Here is a 16,552-nt window from a genome sequence, read left to right on the forward strand (position 1 = left end):
GTGCAGCCCCTAAGCGGGTGCTCCAAGGCCTGGCATCATTAATTTCTTCAGGCAGCAGCAGCATTCACAATTCGCTGCTGTTGCCAGCTTCAGGCCTTCTTCTCTGTTGGGTCCTGCCTTCATGGAAACAGGAAGTAGGCAGGACCTGGCAGAGAGGAAAGCCCGAAGCCAGCAATAGCAGCAAATTGTAAACGCTGTTGCTGCCCGAAGAAATTAATGATGCCAGGCCTTGGAGCTCCTGGGGCAGACCGCTTCTTCCCCCGCTAACCCCCCCTCCCTGGTAGCCAAAATGTTCCTTTTCATAGGGGCCCCAACACGGCAGCTCTTCTCACAAGCTGCCAGTGGCTGCCCCAAAGTTTTCCCTCTGCTGCAACTTCCCATTTCTGACAGGGCAGATCGCCGCAGAGGGAAAGCTTTGGGGTAGCCGCCGGCAGTTTGTAAGAATGGCTGCCGTGTCAGGGTCCCACTGAAATGGAAAATTTAGGTGTTTAATAAAGAAGTTTGGACCACAGGGCCCCCTGGATCTGTGGGGCCCAGGGCAGCTGCCCTATTTGCTCCCCCCTAACACTGGCTCTGAGGCCCCCCTGACAATTCCAGGCCCTATGAACGTACCTCCTGGGCCTACCCTTTAATCCGGCCCTGGACAAATATGTACTATTTCATTCAGATCTTTGGGGGGTGAGAGGGGGTCAGTGGCCACTGGTGGAGTGTGGGCGGGTCACACCTTTTTGGACACTTTTTTTGCCCTTATTTGTTTTTTAAACAAATGTCTAAATTGTGCCCTGGACGTTTTGTAAAAAAATTTGATTATTGCTGCAAAAGTCTATTTGCTAAGCTCACCCATAACATGCCTCCAACATGCCCCCTTGACATTTAGAAGCACTACAGATAAAAAGCCTAGAAAATGTCTAGAAAGTCGGTTTTGAAAATGATGACTTGGATATTTTGGCAAGAAAAACATCCAAGTGCCACCTTATGCTGTTTTTTGGACATTTTTCAGTTTTGAAAATGAGTCCCTATGTATCTCATATCATATAAGATGGAGGTTGGCAGAGAAACCTTAATACCAATTTTTAAAAAGGGTTCCAGCTGTGATCTGGGAAATTAGAGACCAGTAAGCCAGTGTTTAGTTCCAGGCAAAATAGTAAAAGAATAAAGAATAAAATTGCGTAACACATAGACAAATATCACAAGGAGTCCAGCAGAAGACAAACCCACGAGAACAACAGGAACCAAGCAAATAGAGGGATGGGACAATGGACTTTCCACAAAGGAGCCAAAAGGATTATGTCAAAAAGTTTGTTTCCAATCACAATGGTCTGGACCCGACACAGCACTGTGTTTTGGTGTACAATACGCCTGCCTTAGAGGTCACAAATACTGTAGAGAGGGTAACTCTCTAAAGAAAGCCTGTATTGATGTGAAAGGACAAAAAAACATAATTCAATAGTGGTTTCTACACATTTGGAGTGCGCACAAAAAATACAAAGTAGCTTTGCAGGAGAAATGACACTAAGCAATTTTTAAATCAGACTCCGTGATCACGGCATGCGTGTGACATAAAGCACCAATACTGACACATACATTTGATGTATAGAAATGCTGGCGAGGATCAGCAGAAGTAGCGCACTCAGCAACTCGTAAGTAAGACAAACATGGTTTAATGGGTCAGGGACAGCATAGGTTCAGCCAAGGAAAGTCTTGCTCCACTAATTTGCTTTATTTCTTTGAAGATCTGAATAAACATGTGGATAAAGGTGAGTGGGTTGATGTAGTGTATCTAGATTTTCAGAAAGCTTTTGACAAAGTTCCTCGTGAGAGACTCCTGAGAAAATTAAAAAGTCATGGGATAGGAGGCAATGTTCAGTTGTGGATTATGATTTGGTTCTCAGACAGAAAACAGAGGGTAGTATTAAATGACCATTTTTCTCAATGGAAAAAGGTGAATAGTGGAGTGCCACAGGGATCTGTATTGGGACCAGTGCTATTTAACATATTTGTAAATGATCTGGAAATTGAAACAAGTGATGTGATTTAAAGGCCCCTTTTACAAAGCAGCAGTAGCTATTCCCCCACGGCAAATGTACCAAAGCTCATTCAATTCCTATAGACTTCAGTGGATTTGCTATGGGAGAATTGCTACCACAGCTTTGTCAAAGGGGCCCTAAATTTGCAGATGACACAAAACTATTCAAAGTTGTTAAAACACAAGTGGACTGTGAAAAATGCAGAAAAAGCTTAGGAAATTGGAAGATTGGGCATCCAAATGGCAAATAAAATTTAATGTGGATAAATGCAAAGTGACGCACATTGGGAAGAATTATCCAATTCATAGTTATTAGATGCTAGAGTCCACCTTAGGGTTCAGTACCCAAGACAGTCATAGACAGTACGATGAAATCTTCCACCCAATATGCGGTGGTGGCCAAGAAAAGAAACAGGATGCTAGGAATTATTAGGAAAAGGATGGTAAATAAGATCAAGAATATTATAATGCTTCTCTCACTCCATGTTATGAACCCACCTTGAGATTTGCATTCAATTCTGGTTGCCATATCTCAAAAAAGATATAGCGGAATTAGAAAAGCTTCAAAGAAGAGTAACCAAAATGATAAAGAGGATGGAACTCCTCTTATATGAGGAAAGGCTAGAGAGGTTAGGGAGTTTTCAGCTTGGAAATGAGATGGCTGAGGGGAGATATGATTACTGAAGTCTACAAAACCCTGAGTGGTGTAGAATGGGTAATAGTGAATAAATTTTTCACTCTTTCAAAAAGTACAAAGACTAGGGGAATGAAGTTACATGGAAATATCTTTAAAACAATAGGAGGAAATATTGTTTCACTCAGTGAATAGTTAAGATTACATTACATTACATTAGTGACTTTTATTCCGCCATTACATTGCGGTTCAAGGCGTATTACATAAGAGATTATCTGGACATTTCCAGAAGAGTTACAGAGTTGAACGGTGGTCGTTGACCCTATACACAGGGCAGAAGAGGAGTGAGCTGGAGTGGGCGGAGTCTGGCCCAGTTGACGTCGCTGTGCTGCAAAGTCAGGCTGAGGAAGAAGGGACAAAATGGAGGACTTCTTCCTCTTTCCTATGCCTGCAGAAGAGCTGTAAAGGTGATCGTCGGCTCTAAACACAGGGAAGAAGAGGAGTGGGTGGAGTCTGGCCCAATCAGCGTCACTGTGCTGCAAAGTCGGGCCTTTTAATTTTGGAAATGTGTCTTTAATTCCTTTTCTCTATTAGGTACATCTGGATGACAATCACAGATTTTAGAGACAGATCATTTTGCTCTTGTGGTGCATGAACAAATTCAGTGTGAGTAGATCCTGAATTCAGATCAAGGGGCAATGCAGCTTTAGGAAAAAAGGCAATGCTCAATGCGATGGTGTGCCCACATCTGGAGTACTGCGTCCAGTATTGGTCGCCGTACCTTAAGAAGGATATGGCGATACTCGAGAGAGTTCAGAGGAGAGCGAAGCGACTGATAAAAGCTATGGAAAACCTTTCGTATGCTGAAAGATTAGAGAAACTGGGGCTCTTTTCCCTGGAGAAGCGGAGGCTTAGAGGGGACATGACAGATTTACAAGATCATGAAGGGCATAGAGAAAGTGGAGAGGGACAGATTCTTCGAACTTTCGAAAGCTACAAGAACGAGAGGGCATTCAGAAAAACTAAGAGGGGACAGATTCAGAACCAATGCTAGGAAGTTCTTCTTCACCCAAAGGGTGGTGGACACCTGGAATGCGCTTCCAGAAGGTGTGATAGAACAGAGTAAGCTATTGGGTTTCAAGAAGGGATTGGATGCTTTCCTGAAGGAAAAGGGGATTGAAGGGTATAGATAGAGGACTACTATCCAGGTCCCGAACCTGATGGGCCGCCGCGTGAGCGGACTGCTGGGCGCGATGGACCCCTGGTCTGACCCAGCAGAGGCACTATTTATGTTCTTCCCCCCGAGAGATACTGATCAGCTATACCGTTGCCAGAACTCAACTCAACTGTACATGCGCACAACCCGCCTCAGTTGCCAAAGGATATAGTAACAGCGAGTTTCTGCCAGGTTCTGTGACCTGGATTGACCACTGTGGAAACAGGATACTGTGCTAGACAGATCATTGGCCTTACATATTCTTAAGTAAACCAAAATGTGCTTGGTTGAATACAATTAGGTCAGTTTTCAGTGGCAGTGGTGAGTCTTTTTTTTGAGGAGGGGAATGTTCTTTATTAACACCCCAAATAAATACACAGCACATATGTAGGTAAAACCAACACTTAGCTGTAACAGATCATTTCAGTATGATGGTATACTTTCCAGCAAAAGTAACCTAAAAGCTCTACAATTTATACAAAAACAGTAACTGCAGGTATTCTTTCTAAAAAAAACACCCCCCCTCCAAAAAAAAAAAAACCCCTATACCCCTACCCACTTACTTCCTGCCCCTCCCTTCCACTCACCCATTCTCTCAACCCTAGCCTTTTTTTATAAATATGGAAAAATGGGTTGTGTCATATTTTTAAAAATGCATATATTCAGCACCTGAATATATGCATAAATTGGTCAGCCACTATCAATAATTTCACAGCAATTGTTCAGGTCTTGTCTAATTTTAGTTGGCCTTTCCTCCCTTGCTTTCTCCTTAACTCTGCCGTGGCACTATTCTTATAGTGCTACAGCATTTAGAAAGATTTTCTGTAGGACTATTCAGATGGTGTCGCTGAAAACCCATGAACAGAGGGAGCTATACATTTACTGGCAGTCGCTAGGTGAGTAAGTTTTTTTTGAATATTAGCTGTATCTTTCAAGGTCATAGAATCAGTAAACAACATCATTTCCAACTTCATCAACTAATTTCAGTTGTTCAAAATAATGTGCGTATTTATTGAGCAATAGTGGTTTCAGATACAATACCATTTAGTAGTTAATAATATATATAATATTCTACTCTGACTCCATACATACAGTATGTAAAAAACATTGTGACAAGGCTGTGGTGAAAGCAAATTGAAAACTGGGAACACAGATAGAGAGATAATCAGCAAATAGGCGGTAATAATTCTGGAGAAATTATTGTTGAGATATCATGAAGTACTGTGTCCCATTCTAATGATTGCATCTCTAGAAAGATATAGACAGAACAACGTCCATTAATAGTTCAAAAGAGGGCTACCAAACTGAGTTTGCATCTTAAGTCCTCTTATTGAGTAATGTTCCAGGTCTTTTTAACAAATTAGCACTGATAAAAATCAAGCTGTCATAAACATTCTTTTAAACATACCGGGGATCATCAGAATATCACCCGATCAAGTAGATCAATAAGATCAATTACGGTAGATCAGTGTGGCAGCACTCCTCACAAGTTCCCCTTTTCTTAGGTGTATATTCTTATTAATTTAATTAGTGTTTATAAGTTAATAAGTTAATTTAGTGCTTTATATGTGAAAAAGTATTTAACTATATTTCATCTTTTCAGTCATATGAATATTATATAACCATATAACAAAGACTTAGCTTAGTCAAGTCGTTGCTGCACCAGTCCCCCTCTGACGCGTTTCACACTTCTTCAGGGTCGGGGTTACTGTGAGTTCAGAAATCATAAGCAACTCGCTTACTCCATTAGACAATATCACCGAAGAAGTCTTTGTTATATGGTTCTACAATATTCATGTGACTGAAAAGATGAAATATAGTTAAATACTTTTTCACATATAAAGCACTAAATTAACTTATTAACTTATAAGCACTAATAAAATTAATAAGAATATACACCTAAGAAAAGGGGAACTTGTGATGAGTGCTGCCACACTGATCTTATTGATCTACTTGATTGGGTGGTATTCTGATGATTCCCGGTGTGTTTAAATGTCTGTATTACAGTACTCCCCGGAAATTTGCGGGGGTTCCTTTCCAGGAAAAACTGTGAATGCGGTTTAAGGGGCTGATCGAAGGCAGGAGAGTTTTCTCTCTCTCTCTCTCTCCTTTTCTCTAGTGTATACATATTCAAGTCCTCCAGTCTCTTCCCATGTGTCTTTTGGAAAAAAACTCTGTACAATTTTTGTTGCCTTCTTCTGAACCACCTCAAGTCTTTTCATGTCCTTGAAGAGATTTGGATTGCTGTCATGGAATATGTAAAACTATTAATCTATTTTGAGACACTACCCATAGAAGATTCTGATTTAGGGTTACCATATGGATCCAGAAAAAGGAAGATGGATTAAGACAACCAGGTTTTTCTTCCATTGCTTTCAATGGAAGTAAAAGCCACATGGTAATCCTACTCCAATTATCACAGTGTTCCCTGTAGTGATACTTCTTGACCCTAGGCTTAAAGGAAAATGTAGTTTTATAGAACCCTTCTATGTTTTTGTAGAACACAGCCTAAGGGATATTGGGATATGTAGGCTGTCCAAGCATTCCCAATGAGAATCCACCCTGCCTCTCACTTTTAAATTAGTAATATAAGACACTACGAACTTCTATGCATAAAGAAACCTCCTCACTTCGGTCAATTTCAGTTACTCAGTAAAATCACCATTATAAACTGACTAGTCTTTAAGCCCGTTACATTAACGGGTGCTAGAGACTCCTTTTCCTGTATAAAGTTGTTGGTTTTTTTTCATTTTAGGCTTTCTCCCCCCTCCCTTTTCTCTTCCCATCCCACCTTTCGCTTTTTCAACCCCCTTGCATTTCCCTTTGCACGGTCTCCCTTGTGATCATGCTTCATCCGCTCCTTCTCCTGTGCGGGCCACCGGAGCAGAGAGGACGGGGTGGAGGGGGCTGCCAGTCGGGGCCGGCGGAGAGGATCTAGGCGGCTGGAGGAGTAGCAGCAGCCGCTGCCGATCGCAGCCTCCGTCCTGCCTTCGCCTACCTGGATTTGCTTTTTTTTCTTTTTTGTTTCTTACATTGCATCGGGAAGGGTCTGAAGCTCCGCCAGCGAGACAAACTGAGGCCCGACCGCACCCTGCAGCTGCCCGGTTCAGCCGATCCCAGGCTTCGGTGGTTATTGCACACAGAAGCACACCTCATGCCACCAGGAATCACGATCTTTGAAAAGCGCATGCGCGCTTAGCCTTTTATTATTATTGATAGCATCAGTCAACAAATTCTTTACCCTTGTGACTAAGGATTTCATGCTCCTTGTGACTGAGAAGCTCACCCTGAGTTTCACAATGTCCAAAAGCCTATCATGTGTCATGACCAAAATAATACACAAAAAAGTAAACACTTTTCAGTGAACATGGGCTCATGCTATGAGGCTGGATGGGCTAGATTCAGGATTAGGATTTCCAGAAAGGTTGGCAGATGCTAGAACAGCCTCTCAATGAAGAGTCAACATGAATGTTCAGTTTCTAAACACACCACTTGGGAATTTTACATGGGAGGAAGAGATGGAAATATCAGCCATCATGCAACAATAACACCTATAGGTGGTATTTAGGATATATGCATACTGGGTTCTGAAAACAGATGTTTCTAGCTTTTATGAAGGACTGTCACTTTGATGGTTGGATTAGATATGGGAGAGGTACAAAATAGAGAATGACACGGGGAAAAAATTTGTCCCCGTCACCGCCCCGTCCCCGGCCGACTATCCTCTGCACCGCCCCGTCACCGCCATTCCCTTCACCGCCCCGTCACCGTCATCGCCATCCCTTTCACCGCCCCGTCACCGCCACTGCCATCCCATTCACCGCCCCGTCACCGTCACCGCAGCATGCATAAAAGCCTCAAACAGGTATGATTTTATATACTTATCTTTATTAACGTATAAAGGAAACATTCTTTACAACTTTACAACTTAGTTAACTATACAAAAACAAAACACAACCTGTACTTTTAATTGTCCTTATTTTTTAACCCGTGGATGAACAACAAATCATCTGCACAAGTGGGTTAAAATGCAAACCTGCTACCATGAAATCTGATTTTTAAGGGCATGCATTCGTGCAATTGTGCCACAGCAAATGGACTTTGGTGCATTTGCCAAGGGAGAATCGCTACTGTGGCTTTGTAAAAGGGGCCCTTACTGAGTGAAGTCCATAGTCACCTAGACCAGTGTTTCTCTCAACCAAGTTTCCCAGGCCAATCTCCACACCTGACCCCCATCCCCATCATAATAGTAAATAGTACTAATTGTAATGCAATTTCTTCCATTCATTTTTCATGTATATAATATTAATTCATTATGGTAACCACAAAATTAAAAGAAACACAAAGCACACTGTATGCAGAGAAAATATTAATTAATATTTGTTTCATTTTTCAAAGAGATCAAGACAGAATATGCAATGTCACTTCAGAAACAACTATAGAAAAATAGACAAATATAATGCAAAATATAGATAACTGATATAAATTCTCAAAACTGACACATTTTGATCACTAAATTGAAAATAGTCATTTTCCATACAATTTTTCTATCACTAATCTTCCCCCACCCCATATATATTCTGCAGGTTTTCAAAGAGATCAAGGCAGATGATTTTATGCAATGTCACATCAGGAACAACTATACAAAAATAGACAAATATACCCTCCGGGGCTCTATTGTGTGCGTGCTGGCTACCCTTCTCTTCCCTCCGAAACCAGAAGTAGCGTCCCGGGGGGGGGGGGGGGGAGAAAGAGAAGGGAAGCCAGCACGCATACGATAGAGCCCCGGCCCGGAGGGAAGCTTACAACTTGCTGCTTTTACTTGCTTCGGGCCTTCCTCACTGCTGGGTCCTGCCTTCGCGGAAACAGAAAGTAGGCAGGTCCTAGCAACGAGGAAGGCCCGAAGCAAGTAAAAGCATGCTGGCAAAAAAAAGGCAGACGTCAAACAAAATTTTCGGCGGCGAGTTAGCCCGGGAAGGAGCATCGGCGGCAGCAGCAGGATTAGCTGGGTGGTCATCTAAATCAGCCGGGGAGAACACTTACTTGTACCTGACGAAGTGAAACGAGTGAATCCAAGCGAGGCAGCGACTGCAAACAAAATTAAAATCCTGGGCTCGGCTCCGAAATCCAATCGCTACTGCTGCGCTACAACCCATTAAATATCAGGTGTGGCAGTAGCGATTGGTCCCCTTCTTTGAGCAAAAAGAACTGACCAATGAAGAGCCTGTATATTAGGGGGCGGAGTCAATGCGGCAACGTGCAAGTCGGGTAGAGACTAGAGAGTTGAGGAGACAGACCATGCGGAGACAAACATGGCCGCCGGAAAAAATCTGACACCCGGTCCCAAACTAAAGACTCACGGTGAAGACAAGGTAAATAGCGGTACATAGAAGGGGGTACATTTGCCTGCGGGGACAAATCTTTTCACCGTTTTTGCGGGCGGTGAAAACTTTTGTCCCCGTGTCTGCGGCGATTTGTCTATGGAGTCTCCAAAGCCTGCAGCCAAACCGCAGCCACCCCGCGGCTCCCTGCAGGGATCGCTCCCCGTGTCATTCTCTAGTACAAAACATAACCTTGGGTAAAACGTCACATAACATGAATGAAGGATCATACCACTGTATCCTGAATGAGGACTGTTTAAATTGAGCTGAAAACCCAAAAGGAGCAGAAAAAGTCTGCCAGGCTTCCTTCCCAGTAAATGGATTGGGACAAAAGCAACACAAACAAGCATAAAGCATTTTTACTGATGGCAGTGGGGTTGAATCTAGGAGTCTTACAGCAGGTAAAGAATATGGGCAGGTTGGAAGGTATTCTATATTTCTCTGTATTGCAATGATGACCTTAGAGCTAGGGGATAAGGAGAATTCTGTAAGTATATTTTGGCATAGTTCTAATGGTAAGATAAAGCTCTTACAGGAAATCAATGCCATCCTAATCACATTGTTTATTTCTACCAACTTTAATTACATTACCTTCATAAAGAACAGCCAGACATCAGACTCTCACTCTTTAATAAACTCACTGGACTGAGAGGTGTGTCCTGGATTCTGTTTTTCAGACTTGTATGATTACCTGGAGCAAGAGGTGGAAAACAGCACAGTTCAAGATTTCCTGCAACAGTTGTTGCAGAAGGAAGTGATGGATTCTGGGATACTGGAAGATTTTCGGGCTAGTGATAAACAGATTAAAAGGAAAGATCCACGACTTGCTATGGAGTTGCGACATCAGCAGGTAGAAACTGTGATTCATAGTCTGATTTGATTGGTTGATTGATTGGCTATTTCACATAGATCATCTTCTAAATTCCCACCAATGAGGCCAAGATTTCTGCTCAGCAGATCCTGTATGGTGTAGTAACCTTCTCCTTTGTTGGCAAAAGAAAGGAAATGGGAAAGGGAATCGGATTTGATATAATTTCTTTCTGTGGTTACAGTCAAAGCAATTTACAAATTATATACAAAGTACTTATTTTGTACCTGGGGCAATGGAGATGACTTGCTCAGATCCACAAGGAACTGCAGTGGGACCTGAACCCAGTTCCCCTGATTCTCTGGCCACTGTACTAACCATAAGGCTACTTCTCCACTCCTCTAAAGAAGCATTAATAAGGCATCATTTTATGCTGTTGTGTAACAAGTCAAATGATGAACACGCAAAATCTGACAGCTCTTATAGTGAGACTATCCTGCAGAAGCAGGTGATAATGTCGTATTAATCCATCTGTTGCTGCCTACTGGGGAGGAAGCAGCATTCCGATGCTGCAAAGATTCAACATTTGAGAAGAGTTGCCTCTAGTGCAACAATTCTTAACCTTTTTTGAGTCACGGACCCCTTTAAGAATCTGATGAAAACTATGGACCCCACTTCCCTAGAAATATTCACATAAGCACAACTTTGCATGCAATGAATATAATGTACTTTATTTATCGAAATTTGATTGACTCCTACATATATGACATACACAAATATTCAACTTTAAAGTAAACAATCTAAGAAAACACTCCTTTTTAATGCAAAAGTAATGGCCACTCATTATAATTATGAAATACAATAATTTTGTTCAAATTAAAACAGATCTTCTACTATTACTACATTTTCTACTACCATTACTACTACTACATCTACTCTCTTGTTATCTGCGAGAAAAACCAACAGTATTGGGCTATATAGTGAATATAAATGTTAATTTTTATCTGACTCTCAAGGACCCCCTGAAATCCATCCATGGATCCCAGGTTAAGAGCCCTTCTCTAGTGGGTTGGTCAAGGAGTGAGTGGATGGTTGGATGCTGGTGAAAATGGAGAAGCATCGAGTAGGAGGGTGGTGGGTGAGGATGAGAAAGGGGAAGAAAAGCATTGAGTGAAAGCATTTGGGTGGGAGTGAGTATAGGAGAAAGAGTTCTGAGAGAAGAGGACATCTCACTGAGTAGGTGAACATTATTTTGCTCTGTGCTTTGGTGACTTAAGATTGGACAGAAAATAATTTGTAAGTTTGTTGATAAATAGTTTGTATTTCATTAAAAATAACAAATGTTATTTTTTAAGTTTGTTTAAATAGTATAAAATTATTTTCCCATAATTTGAAACTTAAAACTTTCTTCCAGAAGCTTAAATTTAACTGTTATAGCCTAGAGTAGGCTTGTCCAATCTTTTTCTTTCAGGGGACATTTTGCAACATTTGGAGGGCCAAAACACGCACCGTTGTATTTTGCCATATTCTTTGTCAAATAGTAGCAAAATACAACAGTGTGTCGTTCTCTCTCTCTCTGTATCAAGAAGCCGCTCAGTGCCAAAACGTGCTCCTGTTCAGTGCCGCTCAGCGGCTGAAGAAACCTGATCTCGCAGCAGCCACTGACCAACCAGGTTAGCAGTGGGGCAGGAGCGTGGAAAGCTTGCTCCTTCCCACTGCACCTCTGTCCCAAAAGGGATCGGTAGAGGAGGTACAACGAACAGGGCAGGGAGAGGGCAGGGTGCAGAGCCTGGCGGTGGCCTGCAATAATTCTGGGAGGGGGGCGCTGGCCCGAATTTAAACTGCGACCCCCATTTTTGGGAAAAGAGAATGAAGTTGTGGAAACATGGAATTTTATAAAACTTACTTTCTCTTGGCAGCTGTGGTATTGAGAGAGGCTATGGACAGGGACTGAACTGAAGGGGAATGGAAAGCAGCACTGTTCCAATTCCTTACAAGAATTAAAAATATTATTCCCCATTATATCCCATAGGAGGTAGAAATGGGCACTGGGCTATGTGAGCATAAAAAAGTAGCACAACAACAGCAGCAGTAGGAAGAGGTGGCAGGAGATCATTGACAAAGTTAGAGGGAGAAGGGAAATATTGTCTCACAAACTCTGTGTGTGTCTTGGTTTGGCTCCCTGGCGTTCCTCAAGTTTAATTGCTAAATTCTTATTCTTGGCTCTTAATAAAACTCTGCAACCATCTCTCAGATCTCAACTTGGCTCCTTGAGCTGGATGATTGTTTCTTGGCCACTGGAGTAATATCATGTAGGGAGCCCAAACATAGTGTGAGTACATACTTCTATGTCCTGGGCTTCTGGAATGTTTTCCCACTCGACATGTAATCTCTGAGGTTTCAAACTGTGATCCTTGCTGGGCTTCCAGAGCTCAAGGTGAGCATGTGGCAGAGAATCTCATGTAGGCACAGGGTGATCATTGACCTGGAATCTATGAGTACCAGGGGAAGTGCTGCAATGCAAAAGGGATTGGGGAAGCAATCCCAGAAAACAGGAATGTGCCTGGAGTCAGAAAGAGCAGAGAAGGGAAATGATCCATGCCTGTGGTCAGTAGGGAGTCACAAATTTATATATATATAAATCTTTATTCATTTTTTTTTTTTTTTATATTTTATTTATAAATTTTTCATTCTTACAATAATTTAATTTTACATAAACTTCAATTAATACATGAAAAATTGTGATTACAAGTAATTCATCTTATCACATAAAATATAACCCTCCCCTTTCTTAATTTCTTAAATCCATATAATATACATTCCCACCCTTCCCCAATCTAATATATCCATTACTAATGTGCTATGAAACCTGATCATTGGAATATCGAGTCAATGATTCCCAAATTTTCTTAAAATTATGAATATTTCCCTGTTGTAATGCTATTGTTTTTTCCATTTTGTATATATGACAGACTGAATTCCACCAAAATGTAAAATTTAATTTGGTGTAGTCCTTCCAATTTTGAGTTATTTGTTGCATGGTGACCCCTGTCAATATTAATAATAGTTTGTTATTGTTTGCTGAAATCGGACTCTGAGTTCTCATTGCTGTACCAAATAGTATAGTATCATATGAGAGTCCTACATGATTTTCTAGTAATTCATTAATTTGGGGCCAAATTAGTTTCCAAAATGCATTTATACAGGGACAAAAAAAAATTAAGTGATCTAATGTCCCGACTTCTACTCTGCAATGCCAGCATCTATTAGATCTAGTACTATCTATTTTTTGTAAACGCGTAGGGGTCCATAAAGTTCTATGTAACAAAAACAACCAAGTTTGACTCATAGATGCTGACTTTGTAGATCTTAATCTCCAGGACCAAAATCGTGGCCATTGAGATTCAGAAATTGTCTGACCAATCTCAATATTCCAAATATCCCTAAGTCCAGTTTTCTTTTTTTTGTTCATTTTATAACATACACAAAGTACATTAAAAAATACAATTGGTACAATAAAACGGTTCATAGATAAAATCGTGCGAGACAACAGCGTGCCGACAACTGAGCGCAGACAACTGAGCGCAAGGTTGATGGCGCGGCGAAGAAAAGCACTATTTTAAAGGGTTCCGACGGGGGGGTGTTGGTGGGGAACCCCCCTATTTTACTTAACAGACATTGCGCTGGCGTTGTGGGGGGTTTGGGGGTTGTAACCCCCCTCATTATACTTGAAACAGAACTTTTTGCCTGTTTATTAGGGAAAAAGTTAAGTTTTAAGTATAATGTGGGGGGTTACAACCCCCCAAACCCCCCACAACGCCAGCGCAATGTCTGTTAAGTAAAGTGAGGGGGTTCCCCCCCCCACACCCCCCGTCGGAGCCCTTTAAAATAGTGCTTTTCTTCGGTGCGCCGTCAACCTTGCACTCAGTTGTCTGCGCAAAGTTGTCGGGGCGCCGTTGTCTCGCGCGATTTAGTCCCGTCATCCAATAAAACAGCACTGTAACTACCAAATAGTAATAGAAATATCTTTCCCCCCTTCCCTACCCTCCCACCAATGGCATACCTAGCATATGTGACACTCAGGGCCCATCATTTTTTGACACATACCCCCCATATGTACGAAAAACATGATTTTTAGTAAAAATCCACACTGTCACACATGAGTACCTAGGAAAAGGCAGCATCTTACATACTGCAGTGAGCAGTACAACATCAATACACCCATTGTAAAACTAAACAAGACAGACTAGTACAGATCAATCCTACACCGTCAATCCTAACAGAAAACCATGTCTTTCGAACACACAGAACACAGAAAACACCTTTGCCTAGTATGGAATATGTCATCACAAACTAACCCCTCCCCCTTTTACAAAACTGTAGTGTGGATTTTAGCCACGGTGGTAACAGCTCTGACGCTCATAGAATTCTGAGCATCAGAGCTGCTACCACCACGGCTGGTGCTAAAAAACGCTCCATAGTTTTGTAAAAGGGGGGATAAAATAGAAATACATAGACAAAGGTTAAATTGAACCAGCAAGAAGCTGGACTCTGCATACAATGCAGCACCACAGAAACAGTGGCACATGTCTCCTAAAGCAATAAATAAATAGAAAATTTTTGTTCTTCCATTGTCTTCTCTGGTTTCTGCTTTCCTCATCTTCTTGTTACTCTCTTCCTTCCATCCACTGTCTGCCGTCTCTCTGCCCCTATATGGCATCTTCTCTCCTTCTATGCCCCTTTCAGAAACTGTATGCCTCCCCTTTCCATCTATCCTTTCACCCCCATTGGTCTGGCATCTCCCTCCTCTCCTTCCCTCTCCCACACCTCTCTTCTGCAATCCCTTTCTTCCCTCATTTTCCTTTTCAATTTATTTTCTGCATCCATCTAGATTACATTCTTACTACCCTCTCATCAATTTCCTTTTTTACTGTCTACCTAAAGCTCGCCACCTTTTTCCCTCACCCCCCACCCAGTATTTCCCTAACTCAATCCTTTTCCCCCCATCATGTGCCCTCCTTTTATTTATCCCCTCTTTTCATCATGTGCCCTCTTTCTCTACCCCTTCCATCTAGTACCTTTTCCTCTCTCTGTCCACTTCCATCATCTGCTCCACTCTTTCTCTCCTCCCATTTCCTTCCTGCATTTGCTCCCTTATCTCTCCCATCCGCACTTCCATCCAGCATAGGCTTCCCCTCTACCCGCCACACTACCATCCAATGTCTGCCCTTTCTCTCTCCATCCACCCCTCTTCAATCAGCATCTGCCCCCTTTCTTTCCCTCCAATACAATCCCATCCAGTATCCTACCCCCTTATGTCTCTCTCCCCTTTCCCTGTACATCAATTCCATCAGCACCACCCTACCATACCACCCTGCCCCTTTTCTCTCCCTGCACCACTCTTTCATTCCAGCAGTCCTGCTCCTTTCCCGCGATGACTGTAGCTGCCGGCTACCCCACTTCGACGTACTAGCTCTGGAGCAGAGTCGGCAGCCGCGTGCTGGAAGGTCCCGCGATGACTCGTCTGCCGGCTTTGCTCCGGAAGAAGTAAGTTACGTCGGACAGGGTTGACCCGACAGACGCAGGGAGTTGCAGCAAGGTCCCGCGATGATTGCATCTGCCGGGTCCACCCCCTCCAACGTAACTTACTTCTTCCGGAGCAAAGCCGGCAGACGAGTCATCGGGGGACCATCCTGCACCTCAACACAGCTGCCGACTCTGCTCTAGAGCAGTGTTTTTCAACCTTTTTACACCCTTGCACCAGAAGAAATAAAATAATTATTTTGTGGACCGGCAAACTACTAAGACTGAAATAAAAAAACACATTTCCACCCCGTCTCCGCAAGCTTGATCCCCGCAAACCATCTGATCCCATCTGCACAAGCCTCAGTTATGATTTTATATTGAACGTATTTTATTAAAGTATAAAAAGAAACAATATTCTGTACAATTGTCATTTTATAAATATAAATATACAGAGCAAGGACCAACAAAACCCCTGTCTCCCCTCCCCTTCACATATATCCTCTCTACTATCAAGAAAACTGAACAAGCCAAATTATTACAGAATGCTACATAGAAATATTATGCTAACAGAATACTGCAGTCACACATGACAGGAATAGTGTTAGGGGAGTGTCCCCTGGCCGAGAGAGCCCTAAGTCAGCTGGAAGCTAAAGAAGCACTGCCTGAGCTTTGCAGTCCCCAGTTATGTCTCTAGCAGGATATATATTTCAAATCTGATATATTCTAATGACAAAATAGAAATAAAATTATTTTTTCTACCTTTTGTTGTCTCTGGTTTCTGCTTTTATGTTCTTTATACTCTTTTCCTTCCAGCGTCTGCCCTGTCTCTTCAATCCAGCATCTGCCCATTCCATCCACTGTCTACCCCTTCCAGAAACTGTCTGTTTCCCCCTGCCATCTCTCCTCTAGACCAGTGTTCTTCAACCTTTTTACACCCGTGGACCGGCAGAAAAAAAATAAT

The 16,552-nt window shown here is 42.3% G+C and overlaps 1 protein-coding gene across 2 annotated transcripts in view; it reads left to right on the forward strand.

Moving 5' to 3' along the window:
* Positions 1 to 16,552, forward strand: part of CCDC191 (coiled-coil domain containing 191) — a 139,920-nt gene that overhangs the window by 15,481 nt on the left and 107,887 nt on the right. For both annotated transcript variants that reach the window (XM_033942416.1, XM_033942417.1), the window contains exon 5: positions 9,935 to 10,107. In XM_033942416.1, the coding sequence (XP_033798307.1) occupies positions 9,935 to 10,107 (173 nt within the window). The remainder of the gene's footprint in view (positions 1 to 9,934; positions 10,108 to 16,552) is intronic.

Source organism: Geotrypetes seraphini, chromosome 4 (assembly GCF_902459505.1).
Source record: "Geotrypetes seraphini chromosome 4, aGeoSer1.1, whole genome shotgun sequence".
Taxonomy (NCBI): Eukaryota; Metazoa; Chordata; class Amphibia; order Gymnophiona; family Dermophiidae; genus Geotrypetes; species Geotrypetes seraphini.